The following is a 17,728-nucleotide window of genomic DNA, read 5'->3' on the forward strand; positions in this document are numbered from 1 at the left end:
ACGATGGAGGCTTGACTCCAAATCCTGAGCATCCCTGCACTTCCTGGGAATTGGAATGGGTCCGGAAAACACTTGCCAATAACCAGTTTAATTGGCCTAACTGCTCTCTTTTCTTCAAAAAGGCGTGCCGTTTTCACTTGTCTTGCTGTGCGCCACTGGAAAAATCCGGACCAGGCGCGATGATGTCGGAAACCTAGACAATATTACATCCCCACCCCCCCCGCCTCCAAGACGATCCACAAATGGGACAGAAAATCCCAGCTGAAATTTAGAACTGAGCGGGTTCTGGCAGAATCCAAACTGAGCATCGGTGAATAGGTTACTGGTAACGAGTGCCGCTTGATAGCATTGAGAAACGAGAACATCTGATCATGACTAGTAGAATTGTGACCAGAAGAGCAAGAGAGAGACAAAGGAGGAAATACACTGAGGAAGTGTAAGAAGCAGAACAGGTACAAGATTTGAGAAGAACACCAAGAAGTTGACCATTACCAAAGACTGTGATAGTTGGAGAGCCATGATCACAGACTTTGCAAAATATGGCACCTGAAAAAAATGAAGATAGCACTGTTGACAACACCTTGCATCAATTTACTGATGATTGAGAGCAGACTGATGGGGCAGGAATTAGATTTGTTCTGCTTGCAGTTGATGGGACAAATTTGGTGCAATTTTCCATTTTATCAATTATAGCTGTACTATAACAGCTTCGCCAGTGTGCATTTAGTTCTGGTGCAAAGGTCTTCAGCATTACAGCTGGGACATTGTCAGGGCCCATAGCTTCTGCTGATCCAGTGAACTCAGCCATTTCTTGAAACCATGTAGAGTGAATCGAACTGGTTGAAGACTGGCATGTAAAATGGCAGGGGTGGGGGAACCTTGGGAGGATTTATGCCACTTTTCATTTCTCACTTCGTCAGCACTATCTCCAAGCACCAACCATCCTCCCCAATCTCTTGCCAGACCCACCTTTATTCCTCTGTCTTCCTACTATCCTGTCACAATTTAAGGCTCGAATTACTGTTGGATAGCCCACAGCTACACTCTGTGCATCTCAGCCTTTTTGAAGGGCCTATCAAGGCTTTCACTGCTGTCTGTTTATGAGCAGCAAACCAAACTGTCCCATCCTCCCCTCTTTTCCACAAAGCTGTTGATAGTCAGCCTTACCAATCTTCTTTTCGCAATGCACTGCTGGATTCCGCCAGTAAACCAACAATTATTGCTCTTCTCAGCATGTTCCTCCAGAATGACCTTTCATTTGCAAATAAAATCCTTACTATCCATTGCATTATTGTTAATTGGTTGCATTACACTGGCTTTCATTGTAACTTATATCACAGATGAAGACACGTTGCCACTTACCGAAGTCTTCTGACCAGCTATACAGTCCACCATCTGCCTTGATCAAACGGCCTTCATAGTAGTTAACACAAAAATCACACCTTGACCTCTCACCCTAGCGATTTAATGCTTTCTCCCTCTCCAAGCGCCTCATCTCGTTCCATGCCCCTCACCTTGCATCACTGTGCAGTGCTGCTCCAGTTCTACTCTGTTTTGCATTGAGATATCTTCACCCCAATCTCTGCACCGAGTGACTCCTCTTCCTTGGTGATTTCAATCTTCCTCTCAGCACCATGTTCCCTCTCCTCTTAATTTACCACCCTCCTGTTCTCTTTAGACTCGTCCCTCCACAATATAATCTGTTCTGCCCACATTCGAGGCATTTTGCAACCCCCACTCTCACCACCACACCCCACCCCCCCGGCCACCAAAAAAAAAAAAAAATCTCATTGGCTGTGAAGTGCTTTGCGGTGCCCTGAGATTGTGAAAGGTGCTATATAAATTCAGGTTTCTGGAAGTACTTTGCTCTTTCTGATCAGAGATTAAAACTGGGCTGGGCTGGGCTAGTTCAGGTGGTTTCAACTCACCCCAACCACAGGATGGTGCAGCCATGTCTTTTCCAGCCCAGACTGGAGAGGGGGAACATGGATCCCCAACATGAATCAGCAGCTTGGAGGACCTAATCCTGCTTACCCCCCCCTTGGTCCATGGACCACGTCTGGTCCCCTGGTCTGCGTCTCTGATGCTTTCCATTAGTGTCCCGTCTCCATGGTAACAGGAGGAGGCCGGGTCACGTGCGCTCCCCCGCTAGCCCCCCCCCCCCCTCCCTCCCTCCTCCTCCTCCTCCTCCTCTGCCCCGCCCCCTTTTCAAACCAAGTTATCGCGAGAGTTGGGAATGTGTCAGCAAGATGGCGGCTCGACGTTGCGGACGGCGTCAGTGAGGAGCGGTCCGGAGGACGGCGGCCATCAGACACGTCAGTAGGGACCGAGCGAGCCTAGGCCCCAGCTCGGCGGGTGGGTGTCCTCGGGCCGGGCGTTGTTGTTGTTGCTGCCGCTGCCGCCGCCGCCGCCGCCCTGAGATGAGCCGGGGTCTCGGGAGCGGGCCGGGAGGGTGATCACCGCTTCGTTCGCCGGGGCAGAGGGGAACGAGACGCCCGCAGGAAGATGAACCTTCACCAGGTCCTGACCGGCGCAGTCAACCCCGGGGACAGCTGTTTCTCGGTGGGCAACGTCGGCGATGAACCGTTCACGGTGAGTGTGCTGGCCGGCGGACTGGGAAATGTGCTGGGGTGAGGGGGTGAGGGGGTGAGGGGTGAGGGGGGGTAGGGGTGGAATCAGAGACTATCCGCAGATGGTGTGTGTCCCGGGGTCCGTGTCCAGCCGCCGGTGCTCTTTGCAGCCGTGCACAGCCCCAGGGGCTCGGTACACGAGTGTGCACGTCCTGGTCTCTCTCTCTCACACACACACACACACACACACACAGCAACGAGTCGAGTACACGGCCAGACCCGGCTCAGGCTGAGTAGGGGTACTGGCATTGCTTCTGTCAGAATTTTCTGTCGAGCCATCTCCTTTGGAACGTGCAGTCAGTCCAGTCATACCTGCTGGAGATGGTACGTCTCGTCTGTGTGCATTTAAACCGTTCTCGGCAATCCTGACTTCGTGGAGTACCTGCATGGAAATAGCTGGCTGCTGTCAGTTGACTCATTTGAATTATAGGTAATGTAACCAAGTAACGCCCCCCCCCCCCCCCCCCCACAATAGTTTAATTTAAAATATTAGGCTTGCTGCTCAGTGTGGGAATGAATAGGAGGTCCCAGGTTAAAGTCACGAACTGTTCCTGGTTACTGAACCTTGGTTGGTTAGCAGTAGGGAAGCCGTAATAGGCCAAAGTATAAGTCTACTGGTGCAAAGGTCTGCTGGGGTTCTCATTGCAAAATGCTCCCAGGACCCAAGATAAAAATTGCACTTGTGGTGTCAGGTTAAGAAAGAAAGCCTTAGAGTTATACTGCGATTTTATGACCACTGGATGTCTCAACACACTTTACAGCTAGTGAAGTATTTTTGAATTGTATTCACTTTTGTAATTTAAGAAATGCAGCAGGCAATTTGCACACAGCAAACTCTTGAAACAGCATTGTGAAAATGATCGGACAAAGTGTTTTGTGATGTTGATTGAGGGCTAAATATTGCCCAGGACACTGATGATAACTCCTTTGCACTTCTTTGAAATATTGCCATGGGATTTTTTACATCCAGTTGGCTTAACCTCTGAAAGACAGCACTTCCAAAAGTGCAGCGTTCCTTCGATATTGCACTAGATTGTCATCATCCTTGATCTTTTGTGCTCAAGTCTTGGAGCGGGACTTGAGCCGGAACCTTTGCACTCCTGCGTTTGAACCACATGCCTTTGGATGATATGCCAGAAGATGACGAGAACTCCTAGAACTTTAATTTTATTTTAGGAAAGAGAAAATTGGAGGGATTTCGAAACCTCAGTAATGGCATGAATAATTGTATCTGTGTTGCATGAGACAATGGTTTTGTCCCTAAAACTGTTTGCTTTGGAGACATTTCTGTATTGTTTTCAGTCTTAGTGATAGGTATTTATTCTGATGGTCTGCTGGCTAACCATTTGATGGGTAGTCAGGTTTATGCCATTGGTTCAAAATTTGCTCAACTGAAATTGGATAGAACCATATGACATAGGAGCAGAAATTAGGCCATTCGGCCCATTGAGTCTGCTCCGCCATTCAATCATGGCTGATAAGTTTCTCAACCCCATTCTCCTGCCTTCTCCCCTTAACCTTTTATCCCCTTACCAATCAAGAATCTATCTATCTCGGTCTTAAATACACTCAATGACCTGGCTAGTCACTGGCCGCCATCCTGAGAACCCTTATCCCCATTCTCTGCCTCCTGCCAGACAGCCAATCTTCTATCCACGCTAGTACCTTGCCTCCAACACCATGGGCTCTTACCTTACTGAGCAGCCTCCTGTGTGGCACCTTGTCAAAGGCCTTCTGGAAGTCCAAGTAGATAACATTCATTGGCTCTCCTTTGTCTAACCTACTCATTACCTCCTCAAAGAATTCTAACATTTGTCAGGCATGACCTCCCCTTGATGAAACCATGCTGACTTTGCCCTATTTTATCATGCATTTCCAAGTATTCTGAAATCTCATCCTTAATAATGGACTCTCAAATCTTAACAACGACCGAGGTCAGGCTAATCGGCCTGTAATTTCCCGTCTTTTGCCTCACTCCCTTCTTAAACAGGGGGTTTACATTAGCAATTTTCCAGTCCTCTGGAGCCCTCCCTGACTCGAGTGATTCCTGAAAGATCACCACTAACGCCGCCACTATCTCTTCAGCTATCTCCTTCAGAACTCTGGGGTGTAATCCATCTGGTCCAGGTGATTTATCCACCTTCAGACCTTTCAGTTTTCCTAGCACCTTCTCCTTGGTAATGGCCACCATACTCGCCTCTGCCCCCTGACTGTCTTGAACTTTGGGGATGTTACTCATGTCTTCCACCGTGAAGACTGACGCAAAGTACCTATTCAGTTCCTCCACCATTTCTTTGTTCCCCACTTCTACTGCGTCATTTCCCACCGGCCCAATGTCCACTTTTGCCTCTCTCTTACCCTTTATATATCTAAAACAACTCTTGCAATCTTCTTTTGTATTACTGGCTAGTTTGCCCTCATATTTAATCTTCTCCCTCCTTATTTCTTTTTTAGTTGTCCTCTGTTGGTCTTTGTAGGCTTCCCAATCCCCTGGTTTCTCACTGCTCTTCGTCGCATTGTATGCTTTCTCTTTAGCTTTTGTGCTGTCCCTGACTTCCCTTGTCAGCCATGGTTGCCTCGTCCTCCCTTTAGTATGCTTCTTCTTCCTAGGGATGAATTTTTGCTGTGCTTCCCAAATTACTCCCAGAAACTCCTGCCATTGCTGTTCCACTGTCTTTCCTGCTAAACTCATCTCCCAGTCAATTCTGGCCAGCTCCTCCCTCATGCCTCTGTAGTTGCCTTTATTCAACTGTAATACCGTTCCATCTGATTCCAGCTTTTTCCTCATATTGCAGGGTAAATTCTATCGTATTATGGTCACTTCCTCCTAAGGGTTCCTTCACCTTAAGCTCCCTTATCAAATCTGCCTCATTACACATCACTAAATCTAGAATTGCCTGTTCCCTAGTGGGCTCCACCACAAGCTGCTCCAAAAAGCCATCTCGTAGACATTCCACAAATTCCTTTTCTTGGGATCCACTACCAACCTGATTTTCCCAGTCTACTGCTTATTGAAATCCCCCATGATTATAGAGAACCATGAACCATAGAGAACCTGGCAGTTTGTGAACCAGTTGAAGTAAAAATCTTGCTCAGTTAGTACAGGTCGCGAACCCAGTGTTCTTAGTGTTTAAACAAAATCCTGTATTTCGTGTCATGAGTACATTTATTCCAAATGTTCATTTAGTATAATGCAGCAATTAATTCAGATTTTGTAAACATTCCTTATAATTTGCAATGAAACCTATTTGGTTATCGAATCTCAACCCATCAACGAAAGAACAGTAAATGCTGGAAATACTCAGCAAATCAGGCAGTATTCACAGAGACAATGTTATTGTTTTATCAGAACTGGAAAAAGCTATAGGTGTGTAACAAGTTTTAAGCAAGTAGCACAGAGACAAGGGAAGTTTGCTAGGGAAAGAAAACAAAAGAAAAGCTTTTGTGGTAAGGTGGAAGGTAGGAGAGATTAAATGACAAGGGATGAAGGTGCAAGGCAAAAGGACATGGTAATGGAATAAGTGAAGAAAGAAAAGATTGATATGGAGTGAATATAAATAGGAATAGAAGAATTATTTCCTGCCTGGGAAAAATGGGGTTAAAGGTTATAATTTAAAATTGTTGGACTCAATATTTGTTCCGGAAGGCGCTAACGTGCCTAATAGAAAGATGTGATGCTGTTTATTGAGTACTAGGTTAAGCTTCAGTGGAACAGTGTAGGAGACCAAAGACAGATCAGAGTAGGAAGGAGAAATAAAATGACAAGTGACTGGGAGCTCAGAGTCAACCTTGCCAGCTAAACGGAAGGGTAAGAGCAGAAGTGCAAGAAATGTGGCAGACACATTGGGGGCTCTGTCAACCACAGTATAGGGAAATCCTCTGTTAAAGAAAAAGAAGACATTTTGGAAGTATTAGTATGGGAAGTGGCATCGACAAAACGTGACGGAGACAGAGAAACTAGGAAAATGCAATAGAGTCCTCAGAGGATGCAAAGTGAAATGAAGTATGGTCAAGGTAAACCGACCCTGTTTCAGATGGTTTCCAGTAATGGGTCATTGGCGAAAACCAGGCTAATCAGATTGGATGTCCTCTATGGAGCTACAGCCTTTCACTTCAGGTCGTCTCCACCCCTTCTCATGGTGAACCCTGTTAATCTGTACCTCAGTGGAGCAACTGATGTTGGATGGGTGAAACAAAGTCCATTGTGGCACAGAAGACGATAATTTCGATGGGTATGGCACAATGGTAACAATGTGGACTGTGGAGAAAGGTGAAAACTGCCAAGTATCCTGTATTAGCCATTCACTGCAGCTGCCACTCAGATGTCTTGGATCCTTCTTACCTCAAAAACAGCCAAAAGTATGGGAGCAGCAGCATGCTTTCACCACAAGTCAAATTCCTTGGCATTGGTTTAGCTGTTAAGTGTGAACGTACGACAATTCCAGTGAAGCTGAACACAAGCTTGAAGAACAACACTTTTTTTAGGTAGTCACAGCTTTCAGGGCTCAACGTTGAGCTTGACAATTTAAGTTCATAACCACTGTCCCATTTTTTTGAATGGCAGCTGTTGGTAATGATTATTTTCCCATTTACACCTCTTCTAGACCCATCTTTTGTTCCTTGTCCCATTACTATCCCCTTTTGCCTGACACCATCATCCCTTCTGTGATTTAATCTGTCTTGCCTTCCAAAATATCACAGACCTTCCCTTTATTTATTTTTTTCCTCCCTGTCCCCTTTCCTTGCCACTGTACTTAAAACCAGTTGGCACGCTCCTCTGCGTGGGATCTCCTTTTTGTCAAAGTGTGTTCAAACAGTCAAGGACCATGCACTGCTGCATTTCCCAGTTATGCAAAACCTCCAACCCTTGTTGATCATGCAAAACACAACTTTTCATAAGAGCAAAAGCAAAATATTATGGATGCTGGACATCTAAAATAAAAACAGACAACACTGAAAATATGCAGCAGGTCAGGTAGAGAGAAACAGATCAGCAGTTTCAGGTAAATGATCTTTGACAAAACTGGAAAAGGTTAGATGTATCAATTTTTAAGCAAGTATAGAGGCGTAGTGGTGTTGTCACTGGACTGGTGATCCAGAGACCCAGGGTAATGCTGTGGGGACCCGGGTTTGAATCCCACCAGGGAATTTGAATTCAACAAAAAACTGAAATTAAAAATCTAATTGTGACCATGAAACCATTGTCGATTACCATAAAAACCCATCTGGTTCACTAATAATGTCCTTTAGGGAAGGAAATCTGCTATCAGCCTACATATGACTCCAGATCCACAGCAATGTGGTTGGCTTTGAACAAGGGCAATTAGGAAAGAACAATAAATGTTGGCCTAGCCAGCAACACCCACTTCCCATGAATGAGTTAAAAAAAGGCAAAGGCCGTCAACCTGAAATATTAACTCTGCTTCACTTCACAGATGCTGTCTGACCTGCTAAGTATTTCCAGAATTTTCAACTTTTCTTTCAGATTTCCAGTATCAGAATTTTACTTTAGAAATTTTTGGTTCACATATCAATGGGAAGCTGCCAATCGGTTGAGACACAGAACTTGTTATAAACTATTTATAATGCTTTTGCGCTAGATTGGATCTGATGGCAGAAATGTAGTACTCCCTCAGTTGACTGCACTTCCTGAGCAAAGCAACTTTCAGCGATCTGAAGGCATTGTTTACCAAAACAAGACAGTGGGTCTGTAAATCTGGCATTGGTTTGCAGTTACTTGTTCAAGAAAGATAAGTCAGTCACATAAATAAACTAGCTTATTCCACATTGCATGTCCTTTCTACACTTCTTAAAATTTCCGCTAAGCTTTTGATCTTGCACCCTAGGCTGTGTGTTTTACTCAAGTTGCGGGAAATTAATTTTTTTTAATTAGAAAATAATCTACTTATAAAAAAACCTTTGGCAAATAAAAAATTAAGATGAATAAGTGGCTGGATTCAAAATTGTTTTCTATAAGAACCGAGTTGCAATTATAACATTTTCTAATAGATTTATATTTTGTTCTTTGATTTTACATTGTTAATGTGGTGTATAAACACTTGCCTGTAGTTGTTATTGGGACCAACACCAAACTGAAAAGGGGAAGAGATTGTTGCCTTTAATCCCAAAATGGGATTAAAGAAATGCTAACATAAATGATGCCACATGAGCATGAGACCTTGTTCATGGTAAAGCTGTGATCGTGAAGTTTTAATGGAAGTGAATAAATATTAGAAAATAGAAAAAAGTAAGCAAATATGGGAAATGGAGTTCAGCGGTTAAGTGTTTTTGAGATTTGGCACAGGTACAATGGGTTGAACAGCCTCTTTCCTTGCCGTAAACTTCTATGATTCTGAGTTGCAATGACTACAGTTTCCAAATAAGTACAACCAGCTATGCAAATATTTCAATTTACTATAAATGTTAAGAAATTGCAGGATATAATAGCTTAAATAGCGAACATGGTGATTTGAACTGATAACCAGAACAATACCTTATTTCGGTTACTTTTCTTTATGCTGATAAAGGGAATAAATGGAGCACTTTACTTTTGGGATACCTGTTATTGATATCAAACTCTCTTAGGTCAATTAGATACAGTAAGATATTGAGTATAGCTTCTGTACTTTGGCCTTGAGCTTGAAAGAGCGCGCCCCAATGTTTTATTTTTCCATATCCAGTATCAGCTATAGTGCTCCTTCTTTGTGATTAGCATTGTTTGAAATTTAAATCAGGCAATTGGCAGTTAACTGTCAGTTACAGTTAACTGCTGTATTCTCCCATGGCAGCACCTCTACCAATCAGAACCCACTTGCCAACCAATCAGCACTCTCTTCTCATAAAGTTGTTGCTTCCCCTGACTGATATTCTTGCGATTGTCCTGATGAGTGCAAGACCAAAACCTTCAACAAAATGTATTTTTTCAGCAATACTCAAGTTCTGTCCTACCAAAGTACTATTTGAAAACCTGATGAGCAATGGCTTTAATGTTTACTGGACCTGGATAACATGTAGAATTGTATTGCTGATCATGTGAAAATTTGTGACTTGGAAGAAAGTGTGATTGAGATTTCTTGGTAAGCATGCTGATAACTAATCCTTGGGAAGTCATCATAGCTGGCATTGTAATAGGTGCTGCAAGGCCATTCTATTAAATAACTGGAGCCAACTCAAATCCCAAATTGCAAAGAGAATCCTTTAATTACTGGCATCTTTTTTGGTTTTATTTTGCCTCCTTCACTAATGTCAACTAATGAGCTCTACTATGAGCACGTGGCTACAAAAGTCCATAGTGACACTTTACCACCCAAAAAGAAATTAGTCTTGGGATCCAATTAGAAATATTTTATAGGATATCAATACTTAGAAAAGATTTAGAACTGAGAGACATACAAAAAAGCCAGTGCAAGATAATTGGAATAATTATTAAGAGGTAAATCGCATTGATGGGTACTCAAAGTTTTCCTTGATAAGTGATTTTTTTTTTTCATCAATATTCACAAATGGCGATTCATCATAGTTCATTTTGTCCCAAGAACCACCACATGTAGTGAGCAGTGGAGCTTTTGCAGTGAGGGAAGCGTAAGAAAATTTGTAAGGTGCTTGATCATCGGGGAATTGCCTGAGAATCCTTGAGGAAAAGAGGCAGAAAACAGGACATATTTTTAAAACAAAAACAGAATTACCTGGAAAAACTCAGCAGGTCTGGCAGCCTCGGCGGAGAAGAAAAGGGTTGACGTTTTGAGTCCTCATGACGCCCCCTGAGTACAGAAGCTGCACTTGAGGACAGCAAATATTATCCTTACTTAAAAAAGTGAGGAATGAACTCATTCCAGTATATACCAGTAAAGCTAAAGGCTGTCATAATTCTATTTATGACTCTTTAGCTGCTTTCATTATGCAGGGGAAAATATCTGGCTTCTCTTTTCCTCCAACCTGTCCCAAAAGGTAGGTAGCAAAATTTTAGCTGAGCCCTCCCTGCTCCTTGATAGAACAGTAGGTTGAACTGCTATAAGCCATAATATCATCTATTGCTTAACTGTAGTAGATGTAGAGAATTTAGGAATGTGTTACTTGGTCAATAATGAAGAGGGTGTAATGGATGTTTTGTGCTTCATGAGCAGTTTCAAAACAAGGTCCTGAATATTAAGTTCAACAATTTTAGATCATGAACTCTCTCCTCCATCCCCCACCCCTTTCCGATCCCCCTTTTTTCCAATAATTTATATAGATTTTTCTTTTCCCACTTATTTCCATTATTTTTAAAAGTATTTCCATCCATTGTTTTATCTTTGCCTTTTAGCCTATTTCGATCCCTTCCCCCCACCCCACCCCCACTAGAGCTATCTGTACCTTTATTATCACATTCCTTAGATAATATCACCGGCTTCAACACCTCTTTGTCCTTTTGTCTGTGACATCTTTTGGTTATCTCCACCTATCACTGGCCCTCTATCCAGCTTTACTTGTCTCTTCCGCCCCCCCCCCCCCAACCAGCTTATATTTCACCTCTCTTTTTAGTTCAGTTGAAGGGTCATTCGGACTCGAAACGTTAACTGTGTTCGTCACCGCAGATGCTGCTAGACCTGCTGAGTTTTTCCAGGTATTTTTGTTTTTGTTTTGGATTTCTAGCATCCACAGTTTTTTGCTTTCAGCTTATATTTCACCTCTTTTCTATTTTTCCTTAGTTCTGTTGAAGAGTCATATGGACTCGAAAGGTTAACTGTGTTCTTCTCCACAGATGCTGTCAGACCTGCTGAGTTTTTCCAGGTGTTTTTGTTTTGGATTTCCAGCATCTGTAGTTTTTTGCTTTTATCTTACTGTTAAATCAGTGACTGCTACCTCTTAAATGTTTACTCATCTTTCACACATTTGTTAATTGTCAGAGACCTAAGTGTTTGCAGAAAAGAACTGCCTGTTTGTTTCCTTTTTGGTGGGGAGTGACAAGTGCCAGAATTCTCAGATGGTCATGTTAGTTTTGTAAATTATTGTGAACTACAATCAAATAGATCTGGTTTGTTGACTTATTGCATTATATTTACACAATTGCAGAAAGCCTAATACAAACATTGAGTTACTGTTAAATGAGAAGTTAAGTCGAAAAATATTTTATAAAGAAGAAAATGTACTGAATTCTTAATATTTTATATATATAAATGTTTTTAATTTTTCGAAAGCTCATGAGGGTGAGTTTTTGCCCTGTGTTTTGTGATATCACCAGCTAGAAGGGTGCTGAAGGGGCTTCATAGCAAACAATGAAAAATATAACTTGGGACTGTCATGACAACTATTCCAGAGTTCAGGTGTCCTGGGAAGCTAGGGTGCCACAGGGCACTTTGCATTTCCAGCTGATAATGTGGAGTCATCCAGCACCAGAGTATAAAATAGGGACCACCTTTATCTATGTGTGCATAGCCTTATGGTGCTAAAGTGTTAAAGACACACTGTCCCACTGCTCTCCTCTTCCCACCCCTAATTTTTTTTATTCATTCATGGGATGTGGTGTTGCTGTCCAGGCCGGCATTTACTGCCCATCCTTAATTACCATTGAGCAGGCAGTGGTGCATAACCACCTTGAACCACTGCAGTCAGTGTGGATTTGGTATATACACAATGCTGCTAGTGAGGGATTTTCAGCATATTTACCTAGTAATAGTGAAGGAACAGAGATATAATTCCAAGCCACGATGCTGTGCGACTTGGAGGGGAACTTGCAGGTGGTGGTGTTCCCATGTGCCAGCTGCTCTTTTCTTTCTAGGTGGTAGAAGTCACGGGTTAAGAATGCGCTGTCAAAGAAACCGTGGCAAGTTACTGCAACGTGTCTTATGGATGATGTGCTAAGCAAGCAAGCTGATTTGTCCTGAATAATATTGAGCCTCTTAAGTATTGTTGGACCGCACCCCAGGCAAGTGGCAAGTATTCCATCACACGTCAGTCTTGTACCTTAAATGGTAGAAAGGCTTTGGGGAGTCAAGAGTTGAATTACTCGCCACTACAACACAGCCTCTGACCTGCTCTTGTAACCACAGTATTTATGTGGCTGGTCCAGTTAAGTTTCTGGTCAGTGGTGACCCCCAGGATGTTGGTCTGGATTCAATTATGGTAATCATTGAAAGTGATAGGGAGGTGGTCAGACTCTCACTTGTTGGAGATAATCATTGCTTAATCTAGATGATGGGCTATTCATTTTCAACATCAATCACCTCAAGGTTCAAACAAAGTATTTGATATTTGTGCCCACTGCCTTGCCTCTGGTAATTGTTCTCTGTGTGATCTTTAAATCGGAACACTTGAATATTTTATAACTGTATGTCAAATCATGCAATGTATCAAATCAAAGTTTATTGGACAAGCAGCATCTCTCATCGGTAGCTCATTCTGGATACAAACCCATAGTGACGTGTAGTTGCTACCTCAGCTAAGTAATTTTGTTTTTATTTGTGAATTAGACCATGGTTGTTGACTGGCTGTTTGGATGGTGTCACCAGCTATGCTGTTCATCTCCTCACTTGGTAGCAACATAAATTTTCTAGCAAGAATCAGTGGGCTATTATTGAATGCCCTAATTTTGATAAAATTATATATTTGAAATAATGACTATATGTATTTTTGAACTGATTCTATGGAAATTTCTCCATAAAGTAAATGGGGAATTTCATGACATGAGATCTCCAGGATATTAGGCAGCTACTAAAAGCAACTCTCTAACGGGAACAGGGAAACATTACTTTTTGATATCTGACCTTCATCATTCTTCATCAATCTCTTTTGCTATAACCTCTATTGAAAATAATTGACAGTGCATTCTCTGTATATAATGTAATCGCAAATGGCATGATGACGTTGGTGTTCATAAATTAATATGTAGTGATTCAGCTGCATCCAAAGAATGAAAGTCATAAATAAATTAACAGTTGCTTTGGTAACATTGAATTTAATGTTGGCCTGGCAGGTCTATTGTGAAGTGCTGCAACTGGTTTTAAGGTTGGATAACCTGTTCTTCAGATTAAAAGGTAATCTTACGTCATTTAGCTATTTTTAGCTATTTGATGGATAAGACATAAGATATAAGGTTAATTAATTCCCCATTTATACCGGCGATTAGTTTAAAATTGGAACCTTAACTCTGCTGAAAACTCTTAAAATTTGATTCACTTGTTCACATTGTACTTTGGCAGATGAGTATTTTTTAATCTGGAAATTAACATTTAACAAAGTTGATTTCCTAACAATCAACCCATCATGCATCTCTGGTTAATTTGGAAGAACTGGTAAAAAGAATGATAATTAAAGTGATCATTCGGTTGGAAATGTATGTACTGTGCTCTAGCTTTTTGAAGTGTACAGATGTGATGTTAATCACTGTGCACAATATGAAGGGATTACATTTTTGATCAACAAGGAAAATAATATTGACTTGGTTTCTTTGGTCATAAATTTGCACTTGCTAACGTTCAGTTGCTATCTGCTAATATTCCATGTAAAAATTATGCTTCAGGCAATTCAGACATATCCTGTTGCAAAAATAAAATCTTATTTCCTGATAGCTAATATGTTAAGTATTTGGAGAACAGGTGAAAATGCTGCGAAGTGTGTTAGTAACCACAAACTGGTATGTCTTGTTACCTGCCATTAACAACTTACTGATGCTAGAGTGAGAAAGTGGGCAAAAAATTCAAAGTGAAGTTGAGACCACAACCAGATCAGCTATGATCTTCTTTAATGGCAGAGCAGGCTCGAAGGGCTGAATGGCGTACTCTTGTTCCTAAGTCCTATGTTCCTGTTACAGACCGGGCTGGGGGTTTAATTTAAACAGCACTAATTTCTTCTCTCTCAATCCATCCATAAACAGAAAGGTGTTTTGATTTGCTTCCTTCTTCATAAGCCGTAGCATTATTCTTAACCACCCAGTTTTGGTGCAATCTAATTTTCTATTAATAACCCCATAGCAAACTTGAGATAGGATGAACTCAAAATGTTTGTTTATTTGTACACACTCAGAATGCGAAGAGGGTTTGCAACGTCCCCATCGCATTCAGACAGTAAAGGGAGGGATAGAGAAAAGTAAAAATAGGAGAGGGGTGAAAGCTGAGTTTTTCCAGGTAATTCTGTTTTTGTTTTGTATAAAATTATCTTGAAGCCTTCACTCATTGATTTTCATTATATAACTAATGCTTTCATAGTTTGATCATAGAAAACCCTTAATCCTACAATATAGAAATTTTCTATGCCTTTACTCTCATAGATGTTTACAGCACAGAAGGAGGCCATTTGGCCCATCATGTCTGCACCAGTTAACAAAGATCTAATAACGCTAAACCCATTTTCCAGCGTTTGGCCCATATCCCTGGAGGCTATGGCAGTGCAAGTGAATATCTAAATACTTCTTAATTGTTACGAGAGTTTCTGACTCAACCACCCTTTCAGGTAATGATTTCCAGACTCCCACCTCCTCCTGGGTGAAAACATTTCTCCTCAACTTCTCTCTCAGCCTTCTACCTCTCACCTTAAATCTATGCCCCCTGGATATTGACCCCTCTAATAATGGAAAAAAGTGCCTTCCTATCCACTCGATCTATGTCACTCATAATCTTTTACATCTCTATCAGGCCCCCTCAACCTTCGTTGCTCCAAGGAAAACAACCCCAGCCTATCCAATCTTTCCTCATAGCTCAGACCCTCCAGCCTGGGCAGCATCCTGGTAAATTTCCTCTGCACCCTCTCCAGTCCAATCACATCCTCCCTATAATGTGGTGACCAGAACTGCACGCAGTGCTCTAGTTGTGGCCTAACCAGCATTTTATACAATTCCAGCATAACCTCCCTGCTCTTGTATTCTGTGCCTCAGCTAATAAAGGCAAGTATCCAATATGCCTTCTCAACCACCTTATCTACCTGCCCTGCTACATTCAGTGATCTATGGATATGCATACCAAGGTCCCTCTGATCTTCATTAATTTCCAGGGTCCTACCATTCTTAGTGTAATCCGTTGCCTTGTTAGCCCTCTCCAAGTGCATTACTTCACACTTTTCCTGGTTGAATTCAATTTGCCACTGCTCTGCCCACCTGACCAGTCCATTGATATCCTCCGGCTATCCTTCTCATTATTTACCACCATACCAATTTTTGTATCATCCGCAAACTTCTTGATCATACCCCCTACACTTAAGTCCAAATCCTTTATCTACACAAACAGCAAGGACCCCAGCACTGAGCCCTGCAGAACCCGACTGGAAATAGACTTCCAGTCACAGAAACATCCCTGTACCATCACCCTCTGCTTCCTGCCCCCCAGCCAATTTTGGATCCAATGTGCCACTTGGCCTTGGATCCCATGGGCACTTACTTTCTTGACCAGTATGCCATGAGGGACCTTATCAAAAGCCTTGCTAAAGTCCATGCAGACCACATAAAACGCATTATCCTCATCAACACTTTTGATTACTTCCTCAAAAAATTTGATCAAATTTATCAAACACGACCTTCCATATAACAAATCCATGTTGACTATCCCTGATTAATCTGTGCCTTTCCAAATGCAGATATATTCTGTTGCTCAGAATTCTTTCTAGTAACTTCCTCACTACCAAGATTAGACTGACTGGCCTGTAATTTCCTGGTCTATCCCTTCCTCACTTTTTTAATAAAGGGACAGTGTTAGTAGTCCTCCAGTCCTCTGACACCTCACCTATGGCCAGAGAGGATTTTAAAATTATTGCCAGGACACCTGATATCTCTTCCCTTGTCCCCCTCAACAGCCTGGGATACATCTCATCCGGGCCTGCGGATTTATCTACTTTTAAGGCTGCTAAACCTGCTAGTGTCCCCCCTCTCTCTCTCTTTCTCTCTCTCTCTCTCTCTCTCTCTCTTTCTCTCTTTCTTTGCTGGTTTCCGCTAATCTTTCTCAGTCCTCCACCCTGATGTCTATATCTGCGTTGTCCTTTTCCATTGTGAAGACTGACCCAAAGTATTCATTAAGAACTGTACCCATGTCTTCCAGGTCCACACACACATTACCTCTACGGTCCAACTCTTTCCCTAGTTATTGTCTTAACTCCATATATATTTAAAAAAAACCCTTTGGGTTTTCCTTTATTCTACCCACCAATGCTTTCTCTTAGTTTTCCTAATTTCCTTTTTAAGTTCCCCTTTGCACTTTTTATATTCCTCTGAGGACTCTGCTATATTGAGCCCTCGGTATCTGCCATAAGCTTCTCTTTTTTTTCTTAATCCTAACCTTTATGTCCCTTGACACTCAGGGTTTTCCAGACGTAGTCCCACCCTTTGTCTTGACGGGAACATATTTGCCTTGTACTCTCGCTTTTTCCTCCTTGAGTGCCTCCCACTGCTGTGACAGTTTTATCTGCAAGCAGCTGTTCCCAGTCCTCTTGGACCAAATCGTATCTTATCTTAGTAAAATGAAACTTTCCCCAGTTTAGAACTTTTATTCCTGGCCCAACCTTATCCTTTTTCATAACTATCCCGAATCTATCTGATATTGGTAACTATCTCCAAAATGCCCCCCTACTGATACGCCTTCCACCTGCCCAGGCTCATTTCCAAGTATTAGGTCCAGAACTGCCCCCTCCCTTGTTGAGCTTTCTACGTACTGGCTAAAAAGGTTCTCCTGGATGCAACTTAAGAATTTTGGTCCCTCCCTACCTTGCACACTTAAACTATCCCAGTTAATATTTGGGTAGTCAAAATCCCCTACTATTACTGCCTTATTATTCTTACACTTCTCTGAAATTTGATTACTTATTTGATCCTCGATCTCTCCCTGGCTGTTTGGGGGCCTATAGTACACACTCAAGTGTGTTTGCCCCTTTTGTGTTTTTTTACTTCCACCCATACAGCCTCATTTGGTGATCTGTCCGAGGTATCATCCCTCCTCACTGCTATAATTGATTCCTTGATCAATATTGCAACTGCCCCTCCTCTTCTATTCCCCCTCTCTATCCTGTTTGAATACCCTATAAACAGGAATGTTGAGCTGCCAACCCTGCCCTTTTAGCCAAGTTTCAGTCATAGCTATGATATCATACTCCCATGTTCCTATCTGTGCTCTCAGCTTGTCTGTCTTATTCCTCGGGTTCCT

The 17,728-nt window shown here is 42.2% G+C and overlaps 1 protein-coding gene across 4 annotated transcripts in view; it reads left to right on the plus strand.

Moving 5' to 3' along the window:
- The first annotated feature begins 2,241 nt into the window (after positions 1 to 2,241).
- Positions 2,242 to 17,728, plus strand: part of LOC121277398 (dmX-like protein 1) — a 258,411-nt gene continuing 242,924 nt past the window's right edge. For all 4 annotated transcript variants that reach the window (XM_041186812.1, XM_041186814.1, XM_041186813.1 and 1 more), the window contains exon 1: positions 2,242 to 2,592. In XM_041186812.1, coding sequence (XP_041042746.1) covers positions 2,506 to 2,592 — 87 coding nt within the window. In that variant the 5' untranslated portion in view covers positions 2,242 to 2,505. The remainder of the gene's footprint in view (positions 2,593 to 17,728) is intronic.

The sequence above is a fragment of the Carcharodon carcharias genome, chromosome 4 (assembly GCF_017639515.1).
Source record: "Carcharodon carcharias isolate sCarCar2 chromosome 4, sCarCar2.pri, whole genome shotgun sequence".
NCBI lineage: Eukaryota > Metazoa > Chordata > Chondrichthyes > Lamniformes > Lamnidae > Carcharodon > Carcharodon carcharias.